Source organism: Saccoglossus kowalevskii, chromosome 9 (assembly GCF_978046115.1).
Source record: "Saccoglossus kowalevskii chromosome 9, keSacKowa6.1, whole genome shotgun sequence".
Taxonomy (NCBI): Eukaryota; Metazoa; Hemichordata; class Enteropneusta; family Harrimaniidae; genus Saccoglossus; species Saccoglossus kowalevskii.
In genome coordinates, this window is record NC_140649.1 from 30,538,733 (window position 1) to 30,565,959 (window position 27,227).

General features: G+C 35.4%; 1 protein-coding gene across 1 annotated transcript in view; it reads left to right on the plus strand.

The window, feature by feature from the left end:
* The first annotated feature begins 316 nt into the window (after window positions 1–316).
* The window catches only part of LOC102803410 (uncharacterized), a 33,594-nt gene continuing 6,683 nt past the window's right edge, over window positions 317–27,227 (plus strand). Inside the window, exons 1-21 of the mRNA XM_085504063.1 lie at window positions 317–2,252; window positions 4,622–4,786; window positions 5,922–6,083; window positions 9,454–9,560; window positions 9,652–9,852; window positions 10,488–10,677; window positions 10,775–10,912; window positions 11,516–11,703; window positions 11,922–11,968; window positions 12,094–12,211; window positions 13,317–13,420; window positions 13,613–13,715; window positions 14,735–14,888; window positions 16,006–16,072; window positions 16,361–16,427; window positions 17,094–17,188; window positions 18,283–18,318; window positions 18,991–19,020; window positions 19,614–19,782; window positions 20,395–20,514; window positions 20,666–20,765. Coding sequence (XP_085360189.1) covers window positions 317–2,252; window positions 4,622–4,786; window positions 5,922–6,083; window positions 9,454–9,560; window positions 9,652–9,852; window positions 10,488–10,677; window positions 10,775–10,912; window positions 11,516–11,703; window positions 11,922–11,968; window positions 12,094–12,211; window positions 13,317–13,420; window positions 13,613–13,715; window positions 14,735–14,888; window positions 16,006–16,072; window positions 16,361–16,427; window positions 17,094–17,188; window positions 18,283–18,318; window positions 18,991–19,020; window positions 19,614–19,782; window positions 20,395–20,514; window positions 20,666–20,765 — 4,297 coding nt within the window. The remainder of the gene's footprint in view (window positions 2,253–4,621; window positions 4,787–5,921; window positions 6,084–9,453; window positions 9,561–9,651; window positions 9,853–10,487; window positions 10,678–10,774; window positions 10,913–11,515; window positions 11,704–11,921; window positions 11,969–12,093; window positions 12,212–13,316; window positions 13,421–13,612; window positions 13,716–14,734; window positions 14,889–16,005; window positions 16,073–16,360; window positions 16,428–17,093; window positions 17,189–18,282; window positions 18,319–18,990; window positions 19,021–19,613; window positions 19,783–20,394; window positions 20,515–20,665; window positions 20,766–27,227) is intronic.

The window sequence follows — 27,227 nt, forward strand, 5'->3', positions numbered from 1 at the left end:
ATACCAATTGTTTTAAATTTGATTGTTGTTGTTTTTTCTCCCTCTCCTTTACTTGGAGGTGCCAAACAAACTTGTTTCGTTGATTTTATTTCTCTAATCTGATTATTTTTAACCAAACGAATACTTATTGTTTCAAATTTAATTAACTGTTTTACTAGTACATTATATTTTCCAGCCCTGTTACCCCCTTGCTAACTTTTATTTCCTTCAGTATACTAAGTGTGTAGTATTTTTGTGTAGTTCTTTTTTTTTTTTTTTTTTTTTTTTTTTATATATATATATATTTTTATTATTGTATTTTTTCGCTTGCTGGAAAATGTCCAACTTCAAAATAGGTAGTTGGAATATCAATGGGTTGAATAGCAGTAAGCTGTCAAATGCTGATTTTATTAATTACACCTCTTCCCTAGACTTGGTTTGTTTCCAAGAAACGTGGCTTAGCAGTAACAGTAGTGTTAGATTAGAAAACAGCCTAGATTCATATGAGGTGATACGTCAAGACAGAAATCTTGGTCGCTCAAAAAAACAAAGAGGGGGTGTCGCTGTTCTATTTAAAAGTAAATACAAACAGTACATTACTCATATTTCTGGCAATACAGCACATTTTATTTGGTGTAAGATTGACAAAACAATCTGTGCTACTAATAATGATTTATACATTGGTTGTATTTACATCCCACCTGAGAACTCATTCCTTTATAAGAACAAGAATGTTGATCTGTTTAGTTATCTGGAAAAAGATATTTTACAATTTTCATCCAAAGGTGATGTTCTTCTCGTAGGGGATTTCAATGCTAGAATTGGTAGCCTTGATGATAGAATTGATGATAGCAGAAATATGCATCTACCCTTACCATCCTACTATATTAATGACAATTTTGGCAACAGAAATACTATGGATGTTAATTCATCATGCTGTATTAACAAATTTGGTAAAAAATTAATTCAGTTGTGTATTGATTGCAACCTCATCATTCTGAATGGTAGAACTATTGGTGACTCTGCAGGAAAATACACATGTCACACTCCCCGGGGTAGCAGTACAATCGATTACGGGATAACTTCAAAGAACTTATGTGACTCATTACAATATTTTAAAGTAGTCGATTTGTCTCATTTATCAGACCACTGTGCTTTAACTTTATCTATGAAGTTTAATGTTAACATGTGTCTAAATGAAAATAATAAAAGCAATGATAAATTAGATCCTTTACCATCAAAATATATGTGGAATGACCAGGCTAAGGACAATTATCAAACAAACCTTGAAAAGTTAAATAATAATGAAATTAAGAATTTTATGAGCAAACCTTATAGCATTTATGAGTCAGAAACTGCAGTCACAGATTTTGAAAATTTAATTACAAATATTGCAGACAAATGTCTAAAGAAAATTACTCCTAAACTTAAAAAAAATAAACGCAAAAGTAAACAAAAAAACTGGTTTGACCAGGATTGTTGGTCCCTTCGTAAGGAGTTAAGGAGCCTATCACGTTTATTACAAAAGTATCCTCAAGATCCATATATCCGAGGGAAATTCTTTCAAACCCGTAAACAGTATAAAAAACTAATCAAACATAAAAGTAATCAGAAAATGATTGCACAACTCAAAGAATTGGAAAATTCTAAATCAGACACATCTAAATTTTGGAAGATTCTTCGTGAAATGAATGGCGAGAACCCCAGTAATAATAACGGGAATGTTCAACCTGGTGATTGGTTGGTTTACTTTAAGACCCTACTTAATACTGATAGCAGTACATCAAACTCTGAGATTGCGAATGAACTGGAGAATAGTGAAAAGAGTGCAAGTAGCAACCCCTATTTAGACAGACCAATCTTAAAAAATGAAATAACTAAAGCCATCAGACTTCTTAAAAGTAACAAGGCTTCGGCAGAAGATAGAATTTGCAATGAATTGTTAAAATACGGTGAACATCACTTATTAGATGCAATACATAAACTCTTTAATATTGTTTATAGTTCAAATAACTATCCACATTCTTGGAGCACTGGCCTGTTGGTACCAATCCACAAATCTGGGTCGAAAAATAACCCGGCCAACTACAGGGGAATTGCCATCTCTAGCTGTCTTGGCAAGTTATTCAATAGTATTCTAAATATTAGGCTGACATCATTTTTAGACTCTAATAACATTCTTTCCAGTCGACAGTTCGGATTCAGGCATGATTGTCGAACTACAGACAATCTTTTCATACTAAAAACCCTGGTAAATAAATATCTCTACAGTGGTAAGTCAGAGTGCGCCAATAAACAAAATAACACAAATATTAAAAAATCAAAAAAATTATATGCCTGCTTTATTGACCTTAGAAAGGCCTTTGACAGTGTCTGGCATGATGGTCTATTCAAAAAATTAATCAAATATGGTATAACTGGAAAAATGTATAAAACTATCAAAAACATGTACAGTAAAGTAAAATATAAAGTTAAATGTAAAGAAGGCTTAACAAAACAATTTCAGTCCAATATTGGTGTTAAACAGGGATGTAATCTTAGTCCAACTCTCTTCAATCTTTTTTTAAATGACCTGCCCACTATTTTCAATCCTAATACCTGTGATCCTCCTTATTTAGAAAACTCGCATGTCAGCTGTCTACTCTATGCCGATGATATTGTGATACTTTCTAAAACTAAACAGGGATTACAGACATGTCTTGATAGTTTGGCATTGTATGCTAAAACGTGGAAGCTCTCTGTCAACACTGACAAAACCAAAATTTTAATTTTCAATAAATCAAACAGACGTTTGAATAATGATACATTTTTTCTTGGAGGTATCGAACTTGATACAGTTAAATCTTATAACTATCTGGGACTAGTCATTAGTGCCAATGGTAAATTTAAGGATGGCCTAAAAAACCTTAAACGTAAGGCTCAAAAAGCTCTGTTTTCAATGAAAGCAAAGCTTGGCTCAATACAAAACATAAGTATAAAAGTTTCAATTTCCCTTTTTGACAAACTCATCAGACCTATCCTCATTTATGGTTGTGATGTTTGGGGTGATGAGTTCTCCACTAAATCACCTATTGAAGACGTTCAATTAAGTTATTGTCGGTATCTACTGGGGGTGTCACAACACACACCAATTATGGCCATGTATAGCGAGTTAGGCAGATACCCCCTAGACGTATTTATAAAAAAACAAATAATTAAATATTACAGTCGGGCCATGAATTCTAATAATGCGTTACTCAAGGAAGCTTTTGTGGTTAACCAAAGCATTAAAAGTAAATGGTATCTAGAAGTGACATCATTATTAAACAATATCCAACTATATCATTCAGTTAACAACGGTGATAAACTAACCTCGGCACAAATGAAACAAATTGATTTAGGCATCAAGGATTTATTTCTAACAAGATGGAAAGGTGAGGTCTATAATGATAACCGCACCAAAGCAAATGAGAAAAACAAACTAAGAACATATCGGCTAATCAAATCAGATTTAAAACTTGAGCCATATTTAGTCAAGCTAAAAAACTTTGAACTGCGTAGTGTGCTTACCAAATTCCGTCTTAGTGACCATAGTCTCAAAATTGAAATGGGTCGTCATAAAAAAATCCCACTAAACAACAGGGTTTGTGACATGTGTAACAAAGGTCTAATTGAGGATGAAATGCATTTTCTGCTGGAATGCAACAAATATAATGAGTTGCGTGCCAAACTGTTCAATAAAGCTAAGGATATGATCCCAGCATTTGAAAATAAACCTGCAGAGAAAAAATTCATGGAATTGTTACAGAATGAAAACATTATTATACCAGTAGCACAGTTCATAAGTAAAAGCTTTGAAGTCAGGAAGCAGGGTCTTACTTGACATCTTAATGCCTGCTGTCAATTTTGTAATTTTATATTAGATTGTATTTTAGAGATTTTGTTTTATTTAGTAATTTAGTGATTGTATTTGTTATTTGTTTTTTAGTATATTGTGTTTTTGTTTTGTTTTTTATATATATATATTTCTCCTTGTACTTTGTGACCATTTTCTTTCCCTCCGGGGATTGTGTAAGAGTCAATAAGTAAATAAATTAATTGCAATACTTGTACCTGTGATAAGCTGATACTATCACATAATCTGTACTCTTGTAAAGAAAAGTGACATTATGATTTTAACTTCAATCACTCCACAATCACACAGGTTTTAAGATTGCTATCAATACATTGGTACCAAATGAATTCCTTCTTGAGGGCCTAAACATTTAAATTTATGGGGAGGCACAAGGAAATTTATTTGAGAAAACTTTGTAATAATAATAATGATATTTTATTAGCCTTTGAAATGGCGTAAAAAGAGGCATACAAGTCAACAACAAGAAAAAGCATTCATATATGTAAATCTTTCAGTTTTTTGTTTCTGAATTTCCATAGATGGATGGAAAGTTAGGATTTATTTATTACTCAAGTGGTTTAGTTGATTTGCAAGGGAAGACGTGCAATTTGGGGGGGGGGGTTACTTTACTCTTTGAACAGCTACCTAACATTCACACACATATTTTTTTTTAAATAATCATATATGGACAACCAGCATCCCATACTTTACCATTTATACCTACCGGTAAATATTAAACCCACTAAACGAGACAAAATTCTGTTTCAGCACAAATACCTGTTTCCACGACAATCAACCAAACAGTGATGCCGACCACAACGACTGTGAAGCCTACAAAACAGAAACCAGTCACTACTCCAACACAACCTCATAGAATATCACTTCCCACATTGCCTTCACCGCTGATAATTCAAACAACACAACAACCTGAAGGTATGTATGGCTTTATATAGATCTATTAATTCATATGCAAGTTTCTGTTTCTACACAAGCTTCTTTGCAACTATGCATTGTCAGGTTGATCTCATTTTTGGTGTTCAATTCTAGTTACAACTTGCTGATCATGTGAGTGCAGAAATCACTTAATCCCAAATCCAGGGATGATCTCAGAAAGGATAATCACTTAAAATTTATCTTGTACTTTTCATTAATTTGTTATAATAATTACTAGCAGTGTTGATTTGAAAATCCAAAATAAGCTGATCATGAAAAACACTATAGTTGCTCAATTTCTTTCTTTTCTTTATTTTCTTGATTATTATTATTATTATTTATTATTATTATTTATTATTATACATCTGTCACCGTAACGCCATAAGTTACAGCGTGCCGTAATTTTGCGGTATTTTATGGGGTATATTTTCATACTACCATATTAGGAAATGCGAATTCTAAATATGGAATAATTACGCGCGTAAGCGTCCTCTAATAATAAAAACAAACATGGCTGCCACCAGGATTTGACCGGACTCCATACAAAGAAATTTGCTGATTCTCTTCTAAACTTTTTGGATTTCGGCATTCCCATGATGTATCCTTGGAAGGAAAAGATGTATACTAATAAGGTTATCACGAAGATACCTCAAAGTATGCACTCAGACAGTATGCTGTCGCATCGACCTCGGCTGCGCGTCGGTCGATACTGCCGCTGTACTGTCTTTGTGCATACTTTGAGGTATCTTCGTAATAACCTTGTATTATTATTAATCTTTTGGAAGATACTTAGCGGTGTTTGGTATGATTTTGTATTTGTTTTCTTTAAATTAAATTGCATGCTTGTGATAAAAAATTCATTGTGAAGACTGCTCATAGAATTTATAAATTCTTCATTTTAATATTTCATGCAAAATGACTGCCCACTAATTGAACCAACCGTTGACCACCATCTGCAGTGTGATTCAGAAATAAAAAAATTAGCAAGGGTGTGTGTGTGTGTGCATTTTTCTGCCATGCTTTGTCCAATTTCAGTTCAGATCTGGTACAAAAACAAGTCAAAATTTGGTGTTTGTCTTGTTCCTTTCATCATTCTCTTTCATCATAATGTTATTTATTGTTGTGTTATCCATAGAAACAACAGATAGTAAAGTTAAAACCACCACAGTGGAAGTCAAAGTTACAACTGATAGAAGACGATTATACTGCCCTGCAGTTAAAGTGAGAGATATAGATTGGCCGGAAACATTAACTGGTTCTGGAAATGTTATTAAACAGTGTCCTTCTGGTACAACGGGTAAGTGTGCGTATTAACTTAATGCATATAGAGGTCAGGTAACCATTTGACTGCTTTTATAAATTTTATTCTAAATTGGGGTTATTAATCTGCCACGTCTCAGATATTCCAATGACACTGAAGTGTTTTTGTGAACAGGTTTCATAAAGTATCTTCAAGGTGGCGTTGCAGGGAAAAATGCATTTAGAGGTGGAATTTCACTTTTTTAACTTTTTATATAGCAGAAAACGTCCTTGTTCTTGAGTGAAAATTTCAAAATCCCATTGTGAGTAGAACACCTTATAAACTAGGTTTAAAATTATTAGAAACAAACACATGTGCCACGGTCTAAGTTTAACTGTTTAATTTGCATAAGTCTTGCTTTAATAATTAATGTTGATTGATCGCTGGAGCTTAACAGTAGTATGCAAATCATGTTTTGGGAAGACCAGTTTTGTTTCCTGTGTACCATAAAATCTGTATTAGAAGCCGCATTCCTAATAGAAGTCGCACCCATTATTTTTGAATAATTGAGAACCAAAAATTCATCATTTCTACGAATGTGTAGATGCTCTAATAGAAGCCACATCCCATCTGTTGCATTGTACCATTTTAATAGAAGCCGCGGCTTCTAATACAGATTTTACAGTACTTCTTTCACCATGGAGCTACCTCCATGGTTTCACAAACGCCGTTCGTACGCAAACATCAGCTATTTTATATCCCAAGATTTATTTATTATATACAACTGAGTAAAAAGGAGAACATGTTCGGAAAAAGAAAGATGGACACTATGTTTAATAGAGGGAAAAAGAATGTTACTGAAGGAATCAGACCGTGGTTCCTATCATAACCAAAGAGAAGACGCGATTTTTAGTGCATACTGTACCGAGAGTGACAGCTCCCCGACAAAGTCTGACTTGGAATATGGAACAGACACGGGATCATACATCTGTACAACAAAAGGAACAGATATACCTTGACGAAAAAAGTGGGCCGTAAAGACAATTTAATGGAAGAAGATTCTGAAGTACTGACAATAATCGACCTAATGTCCCTGAACGAATGCTTGAAGAAAGTCACGACCTGTGCACTCAAACGAACTGTCACCCTGCGTCGAGCTGTGGAGATGACTTCATCAAAACAAAATGGAAAACATTTCGAGATTAAGAGAACCAATTTCCGCTCCCCCTTAAAAAAACTACACCGCCATTTTGGCTTCAAATAGCGAGGAGACAGCCGAACAAGAATTTCTGTCAGCTCTCAGAAGAGTAACAATAAAAACACTTTTCCCAGAAATTACGGAGGCAATACTATTGTGATGCATAGTATACTTTGACATAGTCTATTAATGTTATTTTATTTTTATTATGACATCTGCACGTTGGATTTTACCCCGGGCCCCTGGCAAGTCAGATTTATAAACAATCAGCTGATCGGTAATTTGCGTACAAGTTCCACCCACTGTTGACTTTATAATCATAGCGGGACATCAGAAGCTTGGCTCATGAAGAGTTTCGCCAACTCCACATTTTGTAGAACAAAAACGCTCACACAAATAGATTTGTGCAGATTTAATTTTTTTTTTAAAAACAGTGTTGTTCCAGTTATGGTACTCAATCTTTTCGTGGTGTTTTGACAGTGTCTAAAAGGTACGTGAAGCGACATTCGTGGTTTCACGTAAATTTAAACAAAATGATGATTATCTCAACTTCATTTTCGACTTCAATAACATTAATTACGTGTCAATTTCAAAGTGTGAAACTTTTAGCAAGCATTGTGAAAAAAATATTCAATGGAAATACTACAAACTTTTGTTCTATAATCCTAGTGAACATAGGTTTTTAACAAGTCAAACTGCCATTCGATAAACCTGTGCGTTCAGAAGTTAAATACACAATTTAACCAAAACTGACATTTTCAACCCATTTTCGATACCACAAAACCACAAAAAAAATGCATCACACTGTTGAAAAGCTGGCAAAATACATGTAAGCTTTCATGTGGTATATAACATAACAAAATTAACGCATTTGTTAGTAGTGTAATTTATTGTTTAAAATTCTTATAAATCATGATGCATCGCCACCTTAAACTGCCAACATTTTTGCTTAACGAGCGGATATTAATATGAGATATAGCAAATGTACTGTTTGAATTATGGTTAAATTTTTCGTTAAATTCAGAAGGTGAAAGAGAGTCGTTTACAACTTCATGTCTGATATAAATATCATCATTGACTGGTTGCACAAATACAAATTATACTTATACATGTACACCATATACGACAACACAGTACTTACAATTAACATACTTTGGTGGTAAGCCACTTTTCTTCCTCACGAATATTTCACAGTTATTTGTCCACAGAAATTTATAATTTGTGTTCTTTCTTTCTTACTTCATTGGCTTTCCCTAATAACTGTTGAGTACTGCGGTGAAGATTTTCGTTAAAGAAAAAAGAGTTGTTTGCGTCATAACCAATGTTTCTGGTTGATATACCTTTGAGTTTACGTCTTCCCTCATAGATAGCGTTTCTCTTTTTTCTGGTAGTAAATCAATAATGGGCCGTGGACGTCTTACGTCTAGGGTGATATCTTCATTGCGTTTACCAATGTGGTGTGTTACATCGATGTCATTTTCATTAGTTTGCGGGTTGATCTTCTTTAGGATATTAAGAGCTATCTTTTCGGTGTTTTCTTCTTGGCTGGTTTCTGGGATGCCCGTAATTTCTAGGTTTATTTTCCAATGATATTAGTTTAATTTATTCAAGTTTCTTTCAGTGTTGTTAACCAGGTTTCGTAATCACTGATTTTCTTCTTTCAAGTTCTTATTCACTTTCTTCATTATCTCAATCTCTTTTACCATTTCTTCAAACTTACTATTCATAAATGATATTGAATTAACTACCGACTGTTGTCCAGATTTTAAGTCACTAATGTCACTGCTGATAATGGTGAGTTTCTCAATAATTGCTGCCACTGATGGTACTCCCGTGGCGTCTTTCTCGGGACTGGATGTCCGACTGCCTTCACATTTTTTGCACAAAGGTACACTGTTTTCTGCAGCTGTAACACTTTTAGTTTTACCACAATAAGTACACTTTGGCATGTTGAACAAACAATAGCGCACAATGCTAGGCAAACAGATATTAAAGTTGCATTCAGTGATTTTTCGTGAAAAAAAAAGTTGTTCAATTGTAACATTTTTGGGTTTTATGCCTACATAAGCGCCTCCTACAACAATACTAGACAATAGTGGCCCACAGAACCAGTGTTATGTTTTTAAATGAACTCCATCCTAGATGCTGTTTGTTTTAACACTTGTATGTATCAGTCATGTGATCTGTCATGTAACCTGTACATTACTAATTATATGCATTTTTTCCTAGGTGAAGCATCATGGGATTGCAATGGTTCCCCAGCTGAATGGACACCTGCATCAGGTCCTGATCTCAGTGCATGCAAATCACCTTGGGTGAATTTCATCACAGGACGGGTCAGTATTTTCATTTTATTGCTTTCACTGTTCTAAATTTGTGCATTTTTACGAGTATTGTCAAACTATATTTCTACTGTTTTCTTTCTAGGTTGATGACATTGAAGACCCTGATGACATCATTCAGATTTCAGAAATGCTAGTAACTGGAACAGAACCAGATAAAAAACTTTATGGTGGTGACGTCAAAGGTTGTATTGATGTCATTGATCAATTACCGATAGCATTAGAGGAACAGTTGAAAGATTTGAATCAAGTGGAAAGACAAGAACTTGTTTCCAATACTGCTGATGTAAGTATACAATATATAAGTATTATGTATTTGTTTGTATAAAAGCGGGTGTGTGGAATATTCAAATTAAAACTTGCCATTTCTCAGGCATGCCTGAGCCAATTTCATTCAAACTTGGTATGAACATCACATACAGTAGATTGGTTATTGCATTTTGTAAGTTCCTGTTTAAATTCAGTCTATTTTGTTTGTAACCAACTGTATCTAAGACCTGTGATCTCATTTTGAGATACATGTGCACATCCATTTCTCTATTTGTCATCTGATTTGAAATGACCATTTGGTGGGCATTTAGTGTTAAAAATTCATCATAATCGAGCATTTCTGTTGTTCCGGAACCTGACTTTAGCTGTAAATTAATAAATGTCATACATTAGACATTGCAGGACCTTGATGCATGTAATTTTGTATTTTGGATTGGACTGGTGGCCATTTAGTTTTAATGAATGCTGTTCCAGAGCTGTATGTCTGACATGCCTTGACTGATTGCATTCAAACTTTACATTTACATTATACATCATGTCACACATATTGACATACATCTTTGTCTGAATTTCTGATTTAACAGGTAGTACTTACTAGTTTGACTTGACTAATGAATGCTTTGTGACACTTTTTTATTGTTCTGTTACCAGGGCAACCTTATTACTGGTAGTAATTTATTGTCAAATGAGCATAATGATGCTTGGTTGGATTTATCACCAAAAGAACAAACTCAGGAAGCAGCTAAACTGTTAAATGGTATGGAGACGAATGGTTTTCTAGTAGCCAGGGAGTTGCCAGAAGGACAGGTCAAAACTAAAGTCACTGACAACATACATGTAGGTAAGTATGGTAGATGCATGGTTTCCTGATAACCAGAAAGACATGTCAAAACCCAAAATGGTTGATCTCTTATATTCTACTATTTCTGTTGTCATAGTGATGGAAGTCGCTGTTTCTAAAACAAGTAATTTACCAGATGATGGCTCAGTGATTTTTCCAGGGACGAGGGGAATAGTGAATTCTTCTGATTCTATTGTTCTATCTGATGTTAGTATCAAAGCCAGAAGTACAAACGGTGAGTTTATTAGACTATATTCATCATAAAATCACTTTAATTGACCCTATATTATAACCAGGATTCATGTGGATGTTCTAAATCTTTTGATAAAGTGCGATATGAACTAAAACATATAGTATTTTGTTTAATCAGAATATGATTTACTGTAAACTAAAAACGTACTGTTTGCAGGACACACAACAGTATTTGTTACATGAAAAGTGCAGTGAGACTTTCATTATGACATGGAACGAATACTCAGGTGTGCTTAAAAGAACAGCATCACACTATTCACATATGGTTTCGCCATCTATGGCCCTATGAGCCTACAAACCTTTGCATAATCATGTTAGGAAAAACTGTATTTGACCTTTGTTAAATGGAATGATTTGATTGGGTACACCAAGGACCAACTCACACCAAGGAGTTGAATCCATCAATAAGCATTCCTGTAACAACAACTCGTATCAATTTATATTCAATAGATTCTGCCATCATATATCACATCATAGCTCAAATGACAAAAACAAGTGACTTGGCATTCAATTTCATATAAGACTTTGTGCTTGACTTTTTTCTACGAATTCCTGAAATAACATTCCATATTTTCATTTCTTATAGGCTCTGCTAAATTAGTCTTCTTGATGTACAACAATATTGGTCATTTCTTAGAAGGTATTGATGGAGTTGGCAATGATACAAACTCATCCGTTAAGTTGATAAATTCACGCGTCATTTCAGCATCTCTCAACACTATGCATTCACAGTCTTTAGTTGAACCTGTCATCATCACATTGGAGCATATTAAGGTGAGATCACGTTGTATAAAGTTAACAATAACCACTTCTTCTTTCCTTACTTTTCTCCCTTCCTTTCCTCCCTACAGTGTGTTGTCTTTGTTTCTGTATGCAGCACATTTTTCCTGTCAGTCATTCATCATGAATTGATCCATCTTGAATCATGCAAGTGGAGACAATTTGTTGCCAATATATGGATACATGTATTATGGTGTATTCTATTTTTTCAGAATGACAGAAGAAATCCTGTTTGTTCATATTGGAATGCCTCTGGCGGGTAAGTACTATGTGATCATTTTTTTTAACATCACAATAATAAAATCTTGTCCATGTGTCAATATTTGAAATTATTCATTTGCACTCTATTACATGATAATATATTTAGATGATTTTTGTTTTCAGTTCTGGTTCTTGGTCAAACTCTGGATGTGAAACTGTTGAAAGTAATGAAACCCATACAATATGTTCCTGTAATCACCTCACTAACTTTGCTGTACTTATGGATGTACATGGAACTTTGGTAAGTACTACACATATACACTTGGCATTTACAAAATGTCCACAATACAGACACCTGACATTCTCATCATATTCACATGATTCCTGCATGACATTCACATGATCTGTACCTGATATTCACATGATACCAGCTTGACGGTCACATGATTTCAACATGACATTCACATGATATCCAGCAGACATTCACATGATCTGTATGTACCTGATATTTACATATCCACCTGACAATTCCCTGATTTTCTACATGAGACTATCACATGATGGCCACCTGACAATCACACTACCTTCACCTGATCTGTAGCTGATTTCATCTGACATGCATGCGATGTCCGTCTGACATGCATGTGATGTCCCCATGACATGCATGCGATGTCCGTCTGACATGCATGTGATGTCCCCATGACATGCATGCGATGTCCGTCTGACATGCATGTGATGTCCGTCTGACATGCATGTGATGTCCGTCTGACATGCATGTGATGTCCGTCTGACATGCATGTGATGTCCGTCTGACATGCATGTGATGTCCGCCTGACATTCATGTGATGTCCGCCTGACATTCATGTGATGTCCGTCTGTCATGCATGTGATGTTCGCCTGACATGCATGTGATGTCCTCCTGACATTCATGTGATGTCCGCCTGACATTCATGTGATGTCCGCCTGACATTCATGTGATGTCCGCCTGACATTCATGTGATGTCCGCCTGACATTCATGTGATGTCCGCCTGACATTCATGTGATGTCCGCCTGACATGCATGTGATGTCCGCCTGACATGCATGTGATGTCCGCCTGACATGCATGTGATGTCCGCCTGACATGCATGTGATGTCCGCCTGACATGCATGTGATGTCCGCCTGACATGCATGTGATGTCCGCCTGACATGAATGTGATGTCTGTCTGACATGCCTGTGATGTCCACCTGACATTCATGTGTAGTCCGCCTGTCATGCATGTGATGTGCGCCTGACATTCATGTGATGTCCACCTGACATTCATGTGATGTCCCCATGTTATCCACCTGACATGTTTACCTGGCATTTACATTTTATGTTCTTTTCATTCACATAATATCCATCAAACATACTTTTTTTATTGCAGTTACCTTTCAGTCATCACTTTGCATTATCTGTGATTACCTACGCTGGATTCATGATATCAATAATATGCCTCATACTCTGCTTAATGACGTTCTGTGGGTTCAAGTAAGTCACAGTCAACATAGTAGTATTTTTTACCTAGACCTTATAATTACCCAATATAATGCCTTGTACTATGTTAATGAAATCTTGTGGGTCCAAGCAATTCAGTCTACGTACTGGTATATTTAACTACCTAATATATCCATAAATAACTATCCTGTTTATCAGAAATTTCTATTTTTTTCCTGCTTGTAGGAATTTGCAGTGTGATCGAAACACTATTCACAAGAATCTTTGTTTTTGTCTACTGGTGGCAGAAGTGTTGTTCATGGCTGGTATTGATAAGACTGAAAAACTGGTAAGTGAAAATGTGTACAATCATGGGTGAATTTCAGCTTCCTCGTACATTCTGCCCTCTGTGTTGACTTGTGCAATAACAACCTCTTTTTAAAGTATCAAGAGAGATTGTATATTGGTGGCATCTCCTGCAATGTTTTTAGTCCCTGTAGTCAAAAACAGGTACTTGTGGATTGACCTCTGTGTGTGCGTCTTTGCGACCGGACCTTTATCTTAGACATCCTGGACCGATTACATTCAAACTTCACACACACATTTAATATTATACATATGCACATCAATTTGTTTCATGATCTGATTCAAGATGGCCGAATGGAGGCCATTTTTGTATTGTAAAATAATCAAAATCAAGCATTTCTGGCATTCCGGAACTGGTTTTCAGTGATTCTAGTGCCATATCTCTGACATGCTTTGACTGATTATGTTAAAAATTTATATATTCATAATACATCATGTAATTTAAATTGGTTTGATGACCCGATTCAATATGGTCCAATCAATCATTTCTTGCATACCGGAAACTGATCCTGGTCTTTTATGGATGCATTTCATTCAAACTTGGTACATACGATAGACATTATTGGCCCTTGTTTTTCAGATGGATTCAAAATTGCTGTCTTTTGGCCATTTTGTTTTAATGAATGCGGTTATAGAGCCATATCTTTGACATGCTTTGGCTGATTATGTTCAAATTTTATATATTCATTATACATCATGTCATAGATACAGATGTATTCAAAATGGCCGGCCAGTGACCATTTTGTTTTTAATTAGTGCTGTTCCAGAGCAAGATCTCTCAATATGAATAAGTACTCAGATTGAAAAATCATCATAATCAAGCCTCAGCTTCTTGATCCATATCGCTGACCTATTCATGTTCCAACTTTATTACTATAAACAAAACTGTATCTTAAATTTTATAACTGACAGGGACTGTGCCATGCATGGCTCGTTTGTGATGGGGATTGTGTTATATCAATGACTTGTTATCCAATAACATGCTTTTTTGTTAAATTTTAGTTGCCGTGTACCATCATTGCAGCATGTCTGCATTATTTCTTTCTGGCGGCGTTTGCATGGATGAGTTTGGAAGGAATTCAACTGAATGTCATGTTAGTAGAAGTCTTTGAAGCCGAGCATTCAAGAAGAAAGTATTACTATCCATATGGATATGGTGAGTTAATATTCATTAAAGTAGAATTCAAATATTGAGAACTACTCAGAGGCAGTAAAAAGTTGGATTCCAATTGAACCGTACTTGACCGCGTTAGCACCCAGGGGCCTCAGAAAATTGTGATTTTTTAGGGGTGGGCGCTTACCCGAGCATCCCCCTCGAAAATGAGTGCAAATTTAATTCGTCATGTGACAGATTACGTCTTTGAGGGAAAATCAAATTACAAAATTAGTTGCGTCGTCATTGATTTTCACAATGGAGAAACAGAAATGATTTTATTACAATTTTATTACAATTTTAATTACGTTCCACCAGAATCAGAGTCAAAATTCTCATCATTATCTCCACTGACGAAGGTGTTGGATCCTGGGGTTAGATCGTACGCAAACTCTTGATGAAAATCACTTCCCACCATGATGCATTTGCAGATTTGACCTTCAGCAGCGTCCTTTGACCTAATGGATCTAGTTGGTTATTAACCAATTAGAATGCTGTGTTGTACTAATGCAATTCTTTGGAAATTCCCAAAGACTTTCCGGTAACGCAATGTGGAAGTGAATTATCAATGTCAAAGTACGTTCTGTTGGAATTGATTTCAACGAATAAACGACATGGTTTTTCTAAAAAAACTAGTAACTAGCCATTTTTGAGATGTAAACAGAATATGGCATGAAATATTTACCGCATTTTACTTGTATTAATAGGTCATTGTCGAAGCGTAGTTTACGCACGGTTACCGTGGGGTACACATACACAACATATTCACAGCGGTCGATATCCACGCTGTATCATATAAAAACGATTACCAAGATTCGTTACGCAAGACCAAGTTTTAAATTAGTTGCATTTTGAAGAGGTGGGCGCTTTGCCGAATGTGACCCCAAATATAAAAATTGTGCAAAAGTGGGGCATGGGCGCGGTCAAGTACGGTATTATCATTCCATATTCTGAATTCGTGTGACTTTCAGTTTGATATGACATTTTCTGAATTCATAAAGCATTGGATTGACAGCAGTTAATAGCAGTTTGCATTAATGGGGACTCTGACACTGTATAAATAGTCTCCCAAATTAAAACTGACATCTAACATGTTTGGGTACTTACTGTTACTACACAGGTCTTCCAGCAGTGATAGTTGGTGTGTCTGCTGGTATATTCTATGAAGGTTATGGAACTGATTCTGTGTAAGTATGACCATTCCATTCATCCATTCAAAATTCCAACATTTAATCAAGGATAGGTATTGTATTACTGGTGTAAAACCCGAACAAGATACAGTACTTCAACTTACATGTATAAAAAACCTGAACATGCAGTTTGTTTCTAAATACTGCCTTTAGAGGCAATCTCACCACAATTTTTTGACATAAATTTCAACCTGATATCATGCGTTATGCTATTATATCTTTCAATTGATTCCTCCGTAACTAAGAAAGACAAGGTTATAATTGTTGTTCTATGTTTTATTTCAGATGCTGGCTGACAGTGAATAGGGGATTTATTTGGGCGTTTGTTGGTCCAATCTGTCTGGTTATTTTGGTAAGGGAAGTCCTTGTCTACTCATTTTTTAGAGAAATTAATTAAGAAATTGTTTGTGCTTTGTTAAAAACTGACTGTTTATAAATAAGCTGTAGTTTAAGTGCATCTGATTAGACACAATAAACAATCAATTATACCTTCATTTAAGCCCCTACAAAACTATGCAAAAACATAGCAGTGCTTATTAGTCCCCGTTTGGACGCAGTCCGAAAACGAGGACTTGTGTTTGGACCTCTGTGCATGTGTGTGTGTGTGCGCGTCCTTACCTGTATCTTAGAAATGCCTAGACCAATCACAATCGAGCTTCACACATACATTATACATGACATTATACATGTGCACATCAATTTGTTTCACAATCTCATTGAAGATCGCCAAATGGCAGCCATTTTGTACTGAAAAATCATCAAAATTAAGCATTATTTTTGACATTATATTCCAGCTATATTAATATAAACAAAACTACATGTATATTTCTCGAATTCGATAACTAACAGGGACTGTGCCATGCATGGCTTGTTTGTTTATTTTTTCAAATAGCCATTCGGGTAGCATCCCAACAAAATTTAAGTTTTTTGATTAGCTATTATAATAATGATTCATCAAAGTTGGATTTAATGTGTTTTCATGGCTTAAACCAATTTGAAATTTCTGATTTATTTGTAGATTAATCTTATCTTTTTAATAATGGCTGGTGTAATCATGTGCCGACATACAGTATCCCCAGCCAATAGGAACAATGATAAAATAAACAAGTTAAGGTAAGATCCAGTCCAATCTGAACCTATGGATTTTCATGGCATTAATATATTGACACATCTCCTGCTAAAAGCCTTCACGAATAATAATATTTTTTATTTGTTTATTAAATATTAGCTGGACCAAATCTTTATAATTCACACTGACGAACATTTATGAATGCTGTAAAATATTGTACTAGATCTAGTTCTATATTTGTGAGAAATTGGCAATCAAGCTTACAGTCTAGCCTGAAACTAGGTTGAGAGATAAAATTTGGCTAAACCAACAATAGAGGCAAAAAATGGTTTTTACTCATTTTAAAAGTCTATAATGATTCTATAATGACTATGCTTTGTAGAAGTGTATCTCTACTTCATTTTCTTACTTCATCTCTGCTATCTTCCTATGCTAAGCTGTGACATCTCTTACTATGCTTTGTAGAAGTGTATCTCTACTTCATTTCCTTACTTCATCTCTGCTATCTTCCTATGCTAAGCTGTGACATCTCTTACTATGCTTTATAGAAGTGTATCTCTACTTCATTTCCTTACTTCATATCTCTGTATATCATCTCTGCTATCTTTCTTTGCTAACCTATGACATCTCTTACTATGCTTTGTAGAAGTGTATCTCTACTTCATTTCCTTACTTCATCTCTCTGTATATCATCTCTGCTATCTTTCTTTGCTAACCTATGACATCTCTTACTATGCTTTGTAGAAGTGTATCTCTACTTCATTTCCTTACTTCATCTCTCTGTATATCATCTCTGCTATCTTTCTATGCTAATCTATGACATCTCTTACTATGCTTTGTAGAAGTGTATCTCTACTTCATTTCCTTACTTCATCTCTCTGTATATCATCTCTGCTATCTTTCTTTGCTAACCTATGACATCTCTTACTATGCTTTGTAAAAGTGTATCTCTACTTCATTTCCTTACTTCATCTCTCTGTATATCATCTCTGCTATCTTTCTATGCTACCCTATGACATCTCTTACTATGCTTTGTACAAGTGTATCTATACTTCATTTCCTTACTTCATCTCTCTGTATATCATCTCTGCTATCTTCCTATGCTACCTTTGACATCTCTTACTATGCTTTATAGCAGTGTATCTCTACAAATTGCTGATACAAATAAAATGACGTAAGCAGTCTGTCTTCTCTTTTCTCTTTAATTTTTTGCACTTATTTGCTCTCATTCCTCACCTGCCTTGTTTGTAGTAGCTATACACACTTGTTTGGTTTGTGTGCATTATATAGCTTTTATGATCGCACATTTTTAATATCGTTTTCTCAGCAACTTACTTTAGTTCTACTCCCTTAGGGTTAACTTGAAAAACTCCCTGTCTAAGCATTAATAGTGCTGTCATTTTCATAGTAATACAAGTGTGATTTGTGAAGTACATTTTAAAACTATCTCCATATCAAGTTTAGTTTATTACAGTCATAGAGAGCTCTTCAATGCTTTATTTCACTCACATTGTTGTCCTGAATGTCCTTGAGATAGTAAAGGCATGTAAATTTTGTGCAAATTGTTTGGCTTTTATCAATGTGTGGTCTTCTTCTGTTGTTCAGCTTTGTATTGAATGCTTATCACATATTTTGGTTGTTTTTTCAGTGAAGTTTCATCTCAATCAATTCTTGATGTTCTCATTTTCTCAGTCACTTCTCAGCACCTTTCACCCCTCTTTTCTATATAATGGTAGAGTCCATATGTAGTAGACGAATGGGACTGTACCAAAGTGTCATAGTTTAAAGGACTACATTTTTACTCAATACTAACTTAGTCATTTTGCTTTCATGCTAACTTAACTAGAATTGGGGAATCTAGAATGGATGAACTATTGTGAGTAATTTACTCCCTCTCCAGATTACCCATCTTCCCATACCCTTCCCCTATCATGCCCCTCCCCCATTGTCTCAAACTCCCTAGTCCTCTCATCCACCTTCAACAGCATGTTCACTTTCTGTCATTATTTATTACATTTTCTCTGTGATTATCGAGAAGCATTTTCCACTTTGAATAATTTGTAATTTTGTTTGTGTAACTGGAATTTGATATGTATATTATGATTTTGTATTTTATAACAATTATCTGTACAGTTGTAGGTAGACATTCACTTTAATGATGAAATACTAAACTTAATTACAGTACAGCCTCAGTATAACTTAACATTAAGCTAGCCATAAGCTGGTTTAAACCTAGCTTAGATTGCTAACAAAACGACCATATATCTAAATTATGCAGCGTAATCTGCCAAAATATGTCCCATATTAGTAACATAATTAAATACAACAAAGAATACGTGGAAATTTGTTATTTCAAAATTAAGATTTAATGAAAAGACAAAGCTAAGTTGTGCTTACACTATACTGTACATGAATGTTTTTGGAAATAAGGTCTGTGATTACTAACAGTGTATTTTTTCTCTATTTTAGAGCTTGGTTAAAAGGTGCATGTGTATTATTGTGTCTACTTGGTATCACCTGGGTGTTTGGTATGCTCTACATTAATAAATCTACAGTAATAATGGCGTATGTATTCAATATACTCAATGCCGTGCAAGGTGTATTCATATTTGTATTTCATTGTATGATGAATGAAAAGGTGAGACATCTTATTTATTTTTATTTGTTTATTTTATTTGTTCTGCGTAAATTTTGTTATTTATTTTATTTGTGTGCATGGTCAATCAATATTTCATTTTCTGTGAAATTTACTTTTCAGTTGCCCTCGTTCTTCAGACTTGGCTTTCTGTTATCCCCCATTTTTCAGGCTTCGCTTCCTGTTACTGCATTGAACAATGTTTCCTTGTAATAAGTTTGAGATATCAGAAAGTGATATTGTAGATATTTAAAAATTTTACTCCATATACATGCAATTACAACTGATCACAACTGAATACATCTGTTACAATATGCATGGAAGTCATGTTCTATCAACTGTCCTCTCATAATTTGTCCAACCACAGATTGGCTTACTGAACAGAACCTTAGAATTTGATTGTTCTACATGCACTTATTTGTAACATGGTTCCTCATTGGTGGATGAATGAACATGATTTCCATGTGTCACATGTAGTTAGAAATGACATTTAGGGGAAGTTAATACAAAAATTGCAAACACAAATATTCATTTTTAGTGAGTTTGATATGAGAACTACATTATGGGCCTGTCTTGTAAATGTAAATGATATCTGAATGCTATTTGACAATTCAGGTAACAAAAGAGTACAAAAGATGGATTCGTCAAAGTAGATTCTGTCCTGATTGTATACGTGACATCTATGCTACCAGTATCTCAAAGGAACAAGTTTCAAGATCAAGTACTTCTTCAAAGGTCAGAGTTCATTTCTGTTTGACTGCATCATACCTTATTAGGAATGATTTTTGATAACAAATTGTATAAACCCACTGTCCTTGTAAGCTCTAAAGAATGCTGGGAAGGTTATTCGTGTTACCATAGTAACAGATGGCTTTTTATATTACAGAATTTGCATGGTATTTATGATAGAGATCCAAGATCTTTCAGTACAGCATCAACGGTTACTGACAAGAGATTTTCTGTCTCATCCACTGGTAAAAATAATGGTATGTTATTTTATGTTACTATCTCAAATGTCTCCATTATCCATTTACTGAAATTCTACATCACATACATGGGTGAAACCACAAATCCTTGTGCATTGTGCACATGTGGCTGACTCGTATATCAACTTGAGGTTTAGGAACTAGTCATAGAAGGATCTGGCACTCTCCGTAGATATGTGGATTTCATTGCTAGCTGAGAAATACTGGATACATTGGATGATTAATATTTCTTCTGGATGCTAACCATTGTGTAGTTTAAAAATGGAAAAGAGTATGGAACTGGAGGTAGGTACGGTACCCTCTAGAAGGCATATGAGACCAGTTTTGAGACTCTCCCACAGAGGAAGATGCCATTTGAGACTGTGTTTGAGACCGATTTAGAGACTCTCGGATGCCTCATAGACGGGGAATGAGACTGTGTTTGAGACCAGCTTTAGAGACTCAGCTACCATTGACTGGCGGTGCCCAAAAAAGTCGGCGTCCTGGCAACCGGGAGACGGCTGTTTATTTCCCTTTCGTTGTATCTAGTTCTTGGCGCCACTGAGCAACGAACGAGATTACGTTTGTTGAACGTTGTGTCGCACGAGTTCCTGTTTAGCGAGTTAACATGTTTTTACCGATGATAACTACACTTCTGTGATTATTTCAACTCTGATATGCCCATTCGCATTTTAACGAAACATATTATAACTGGTTTATATTTTGTGTTCATTTCTAATTTTATTTATACAAGTTAAAATGGTTAGGTTGAAGTGCTCGGGTTCGTACTTATATTTACCCCTAAACCTCAGACCCAATACACAGCCCCTCTATCCCGGTCAAGCAACGCCAGACATTTTTTGTTTGTTTCAATCCGGGTTGCGGTTAAACAAACGTCTTGTCCACGACAGGGATAGAGGAACTTGTCACAAAACATGTACTTTATTTCTTCACATATTCTATGAATTCGTGTTTACGGCGCGTGACACAGGAATTCCTTTTTTACAGGCGTGACCACGTATTTTTACTGACGTAAAATAAAATATTTACCATGGCTGTCTGAAATTATGACAGGAAATTATTCACACGTTCAGCTGTTAACAGTGTGTGACTGTTAGTGAACAAGAGACGAACTAACTCCACCATTAAAAAATGAAGCAAACAATTGTCATCGAACTGTTATTGGCGAATACTAGTACATAATTTACTAACCATGGGCTTGGCGGAGCTTAGTATTCTGATTTGACTGATTATTCAACGACAACACCTGTCAATCGTTCATTAAATGGAGATAGTCCTAATCTTTTGCTTATGTGTATAGTTACTGATTTGAGCCGTGTAAAGTGAAATAAACAATTCATTTCTGGTGACGAGGCAGCTTGTTGGAATTCGAATTCAAGTCGGGTATACTAGCATGCACAGTTCATTCTAAAGTGACACGGTCTATGCTGCAATGTTCAATAAATATATTCACAGACATAAATTACGTTGCGTAGAGTAAATCTCTTGTCCTCTTGTCTTGGAGGCGTGGCCTGTTCAGCATTTGTCAAAAACAAGACTGGTTACAAACCACTTGAGTAAGGCTAACCGAGTCGTGACCTGGTTGTTGACAAATGCTGAACATGCCACGCCTCCAACTGTGCCGTGCGTTTGGGCAAACCGTTCCTAAATGTAGTCAATTTGTGTAGTTTTCTTAATTTTTAGTCCTTTGGACCAACGGACTAATGCTATCACAATTTGTAAGCCGTAGGCCGTAGGCTGTGTGCTGTAGACAAAGATATCTCAAAAACCCTTCAGTCTATTTTTCTGAAACTTGGCATTATGATAGCTTGTGTGAATATCTCCAGGGCATTTTTTTTTTATTTGGCTTGAATCATTTTAAAATTACTTTTTGGCCCCAAAACCTTCCAAAATCAGGCTTTTCTAGTGTAGGTAATCTCTGTCCAATTATCATACATGGTGAGTGGCACAATTTGCATAGTAAACATCTCTTGCGTTATTTTTTCTGATACACACTTCTCTTATCAAATTGTAGTTTCATAATAAAGAATGTATATTATTTGATGTGTTCATGTATGTTGTGATGGTTTATCGCATAAATTATTCGTTTAATGATAGATTAAATAGTACTAATTCGAATTTATCACGCATGCGCAGTTACGCATAAAATCACCATTGGACGATATGGCAGTGTGATTCGATGTCTCAAATTTCGCGATGAAAATTAAAGTATAATAATTGTTTTGATAGAATACAATGCGTGATGTGTATTTGTGATTACATGGGCGCTGTCTTAATAAAGTAGTGTGTGTTATTGGACGAATTGAACACTTGCTGCGCTGTTTTATTGCACGAACTGGTCACTGACAGGCAACAACCAGCGGCTATATCCATAGCTCTTTTGTACGACTGACAACTGATTTTTACATTTTTATTTATGTTCGTAGTATGGTTTTGTATCTTGTCAGTCACCTCTGGGGACGACTAATACCGTTGAGCAATAAAAAAAGACGTGCGCCGACAAGAGAGCTATGAACCACATACAGCTATTCATCGAATCACGATGGAATAAATACACGAGGTTACAGGAACGTGTGTTCAGGGTTAACCTCGATACAATGCTAGTAATAACTCCCAGCGTATCCCGGGTGTCTTGCATCATAGAGTGCATTTAGAAGATAAGTATGTTTTTACGGCGTGTCACTGAGAAAATATTAAACCGGTACTGATAGTGCGACATTGCACCGAGTACCGTCGCATCGCCTGAGCGTGGATGGTCTGTGCGAATGCACATGAAATCGCAATGCGGTCAATCATGTCAGTCGTGTCTGAGCGCAAACATTTTATTCAACATCATCAGAAGGTACTGACATGTTTTACGGAGTTTAACTGAGAGAATATTACTAACAGTATGACATTGCACAGCCCTGTGTAAATGCCTGTTGTTACAGCCGCTAAAAACTGTAGGGTGGCGTACACATTGCACATGGCTACACATTTCACCGGAAGTACCGTTCGCTTCGCCTGAGGTGGGTGGTCTTTGCATGGATTTTTTTTTTAGCTCCATAGTCTGTGCGAAGCACACACAATCGTAATGCGGTCAATCATGTCATTGGGTAAATGGAATCAAACACAAAAATATTATTCAACATCATCGGTAGGTATTGACATTGTTTTCTTGGCCCCGTGAATCATAAAAACCGATCGAAACGCGACTCGATGTTGTCAACTTGTCGTTTTCAAATTAAAGATTTTGAAGAAAAAAACAAACTCTAGCGTTGACGATAACATTATGCTGATATATATACAAAACTCGTAAAGACTAATGTACTTTTATTAAATACAGCCAAAACAAAATCAGCTTGGACATTCAGTTGTGAGACATGACAAAATAAACAGTGCCAGCGATGGATTTCGCGAATGCAAGAACAAAATAAACGCAATCAAAGGCGTCGACCACGCGCGTTGGAAATAAATAGAACGCGTTGCGACGAGAAATCTCACCTGCATCTTTCACTCACGCAAACGCACACACATCCTATTTCCATATATTGAATACGATCGCAACGGAAGGAACAAGTTTAAATCATCTTTGTATTATTAAACACAACTTGAAAGCAACAGTCTCACACTGGATCAATCAATGTTTATCAATTATCAAACTAAACATTCAATGAAGCAGACTGCGACGGTTAAGACGAAAAATGAATTGAATATCCATCTTCTGAAAAAAATCAGCTAAACAGTTTACCACCACGATTATGGTGAATTAGCGAGTTATCGACAAAGACGACCGGACGTCTCCGGTCATGAGATGGCTGGTTCGAATTTATCCACTTTTACAGTGATGAATATTGCGTTCGAATTGAGTTACTTGTAATTACAAGCTTGATTTACATTTTTGCTTGTGGTGTTTTTCGTCAATGTATTAAATACAAGTGCGTTGGGAAATAGCATAATTATATTGCGTCAGTGAAAGAGGCTGGTGAGACTGTGTCACAACGCGTTCTATTTATTACCAACGCGCGTGGTCGGTCCCTCTGATTGCGGTTATTTTGTATTTTTATTTTCGAAAAGTGTCACTGGCTGCATTTTTTATACGTCTCGCAACTGAACGTCCAAGCTGACCTTGTTTAGCTGTAATGCCAGGCAGGGGGACTTGGAAATTTTATTTCTTTTCGGAAAACACCTCCATCCAGCCACCTTTCATCGCACGTGAGGTCATGACAGTCAACTCACTGAACTCTTGAAGTACACGAAACGTGATAGGTCATTTTTCGACATGATTGGTCGCGACCCGGAAGTAGTTCACTCTCGCCCAACTTTCCTGGTAAGTAGCGTGAATTTATCGTTGCCTCTGCCATTTTAATAGTGTGTCGTTTTATCGTGGATTTTTTTCTAAAGTCCAATTATGAATATTTGTGATCGAACGACTTTTGTTAATACTTTTCTGATAATTAATGTTGTTAATATTTGTCGATCGGCTTAACGGTATACGTGTTTGTGGGTGTGGGGGTAAACTAAAATACGTTTGTAACCGCGGTCATGAATAGAAATAATTATTTAATTCATTACACATGCTTTGGGACACTCCTCGCACCTTTTGGGCTAAATCTGTTTTATATGCACAATATGTAATTTATCTAATTTCCATATTTTTCTTAAATTGGGATTATCTCTTGAAGAATTCGACATATTTGCCCTTTGAGTCAACTTTGATAGGGATATGCATTGTTGTAATAGATGCACTATTAGGGATAATTCACTAATTGGATTAAATCCTAAACAACTCGACAGACTTTGACCAAATTTTATAGAGATGTACATTGATGTAATCTGTGTGCCATATTACTATTGGGGTTAATTTGCATACCGGGTATGTAAATTGTCAATAGCATATTGTTTTTTTACTAAATTTGGATTATTTCTTAAATGACTCAACAGGTTTGGATCAAATTTGGTAGGCATATACATTGATGGAATTGTCATGTCATATTATTGGGAGTAATTTGTATATGTAAATTAGCTAATGAACATCTCAACAGATTTGATGTAATCTGCATGTCATGTTGCTAGTGTGGATGATTTGCATATGCAACTTAATAGCTAAATTACATATTGTTTTGATAGTCGACGAATGCGTGGTGAAAAAATATGCCAGTATTTTATTTGTGCAATCATTATTTTTATTCAAATTCTAGTAGGCCTCAAAATTTATGTGCTACAAATTCATTGTAGGTATGAACGACATGGTGCTTTCATTAAACCTGTTTGTGTTTCTTCTTTTTTTCAGAGAACATGCAGATGAACCAAACAAACTGAGGAGACTGCCCTCATAAAAAAACAGTCACCCAATTAATGAGGAGTCTGCCTTCACAAAAAAGAGTCACGCAATTAATGAGGAAACAGTCCCAAATGCAAAATTGAGGGTATAACCCTTACTAATGAATCTCATAAGTTACTTTGCAATATATCTTATAATAAACTTGACACTGAACCTGATAATGTACTTGATAATGAATTGAATGGAACTAAATATAAAGCAAGTTGATAGCACTTGTGCTAAGACTAGCAGTGTACGTATACTGGGTAACAAAGATGATTCTTTGCATTCATCTGAAGATTACTTGCTGAATTTTGAACATATTAATAGTCAGAATCTTGAACAGTAGCAGTTAAAATCATGTATGTCTGCTTCCCAAGTTCTACTTAATTCCAAAGGACTTTGGTGCCCCTGGGCCCCATGTTTCTGCAGATATCAGTAAAATGTAGGTACGGCTTTGGCGAAATTTGAAGGAGCAGCTAATATTCTTCAACCTGGTATTTTTTTTAGATTTTACTTTTCATTCTTTTCGTCTGTTTTTTCGAGTTTAAAAAATGTGAGCTGGCTGGAGCCTTCATCCCTTGTCTATTTCTTACACTAGATACCAGCCGATACACCCCACCCCCCATCCCCCGCGCTCATAGGGAGTGCATACAGCTAATCATAGTTCCTGGGCTCCCTGTGGCGTCACCACATTTTTACTGACGTAAAATAAAATATGAAAATGGTGTGCGTTAGGAAGGCTTTTTTATTATTTATTTAAGAGGGTATATCAAACAGTTTTTTCTATAGTTTGCATAAAACTCGCATATGGTACTTTTTCAGGTCATGCATACAGTAGATGTATGTTTGGGTACTAAATTCAGTGCAAAATGCCTGTACTGTCCAGTTATGGAGTACTATACTAAACTTTAGTTTATTTTTATTCCTTCTTTTTCAGTGTATTAATACTGTATACTTTTACTATTATCTGTAACTATTCCCTCCGGGGAGTGAGTATATGTTAATAAATAAATAATAATAATATTTATTGCATCTTTAGAAATACAGTATTTCTATCAGTACAGTAGCAATAAAAATACATATAACCAAGTATAATAATAATAATGAAATAATAAAGAAAGAGAAGATATTATAATGTTAAGTATAAAAGTAAAATA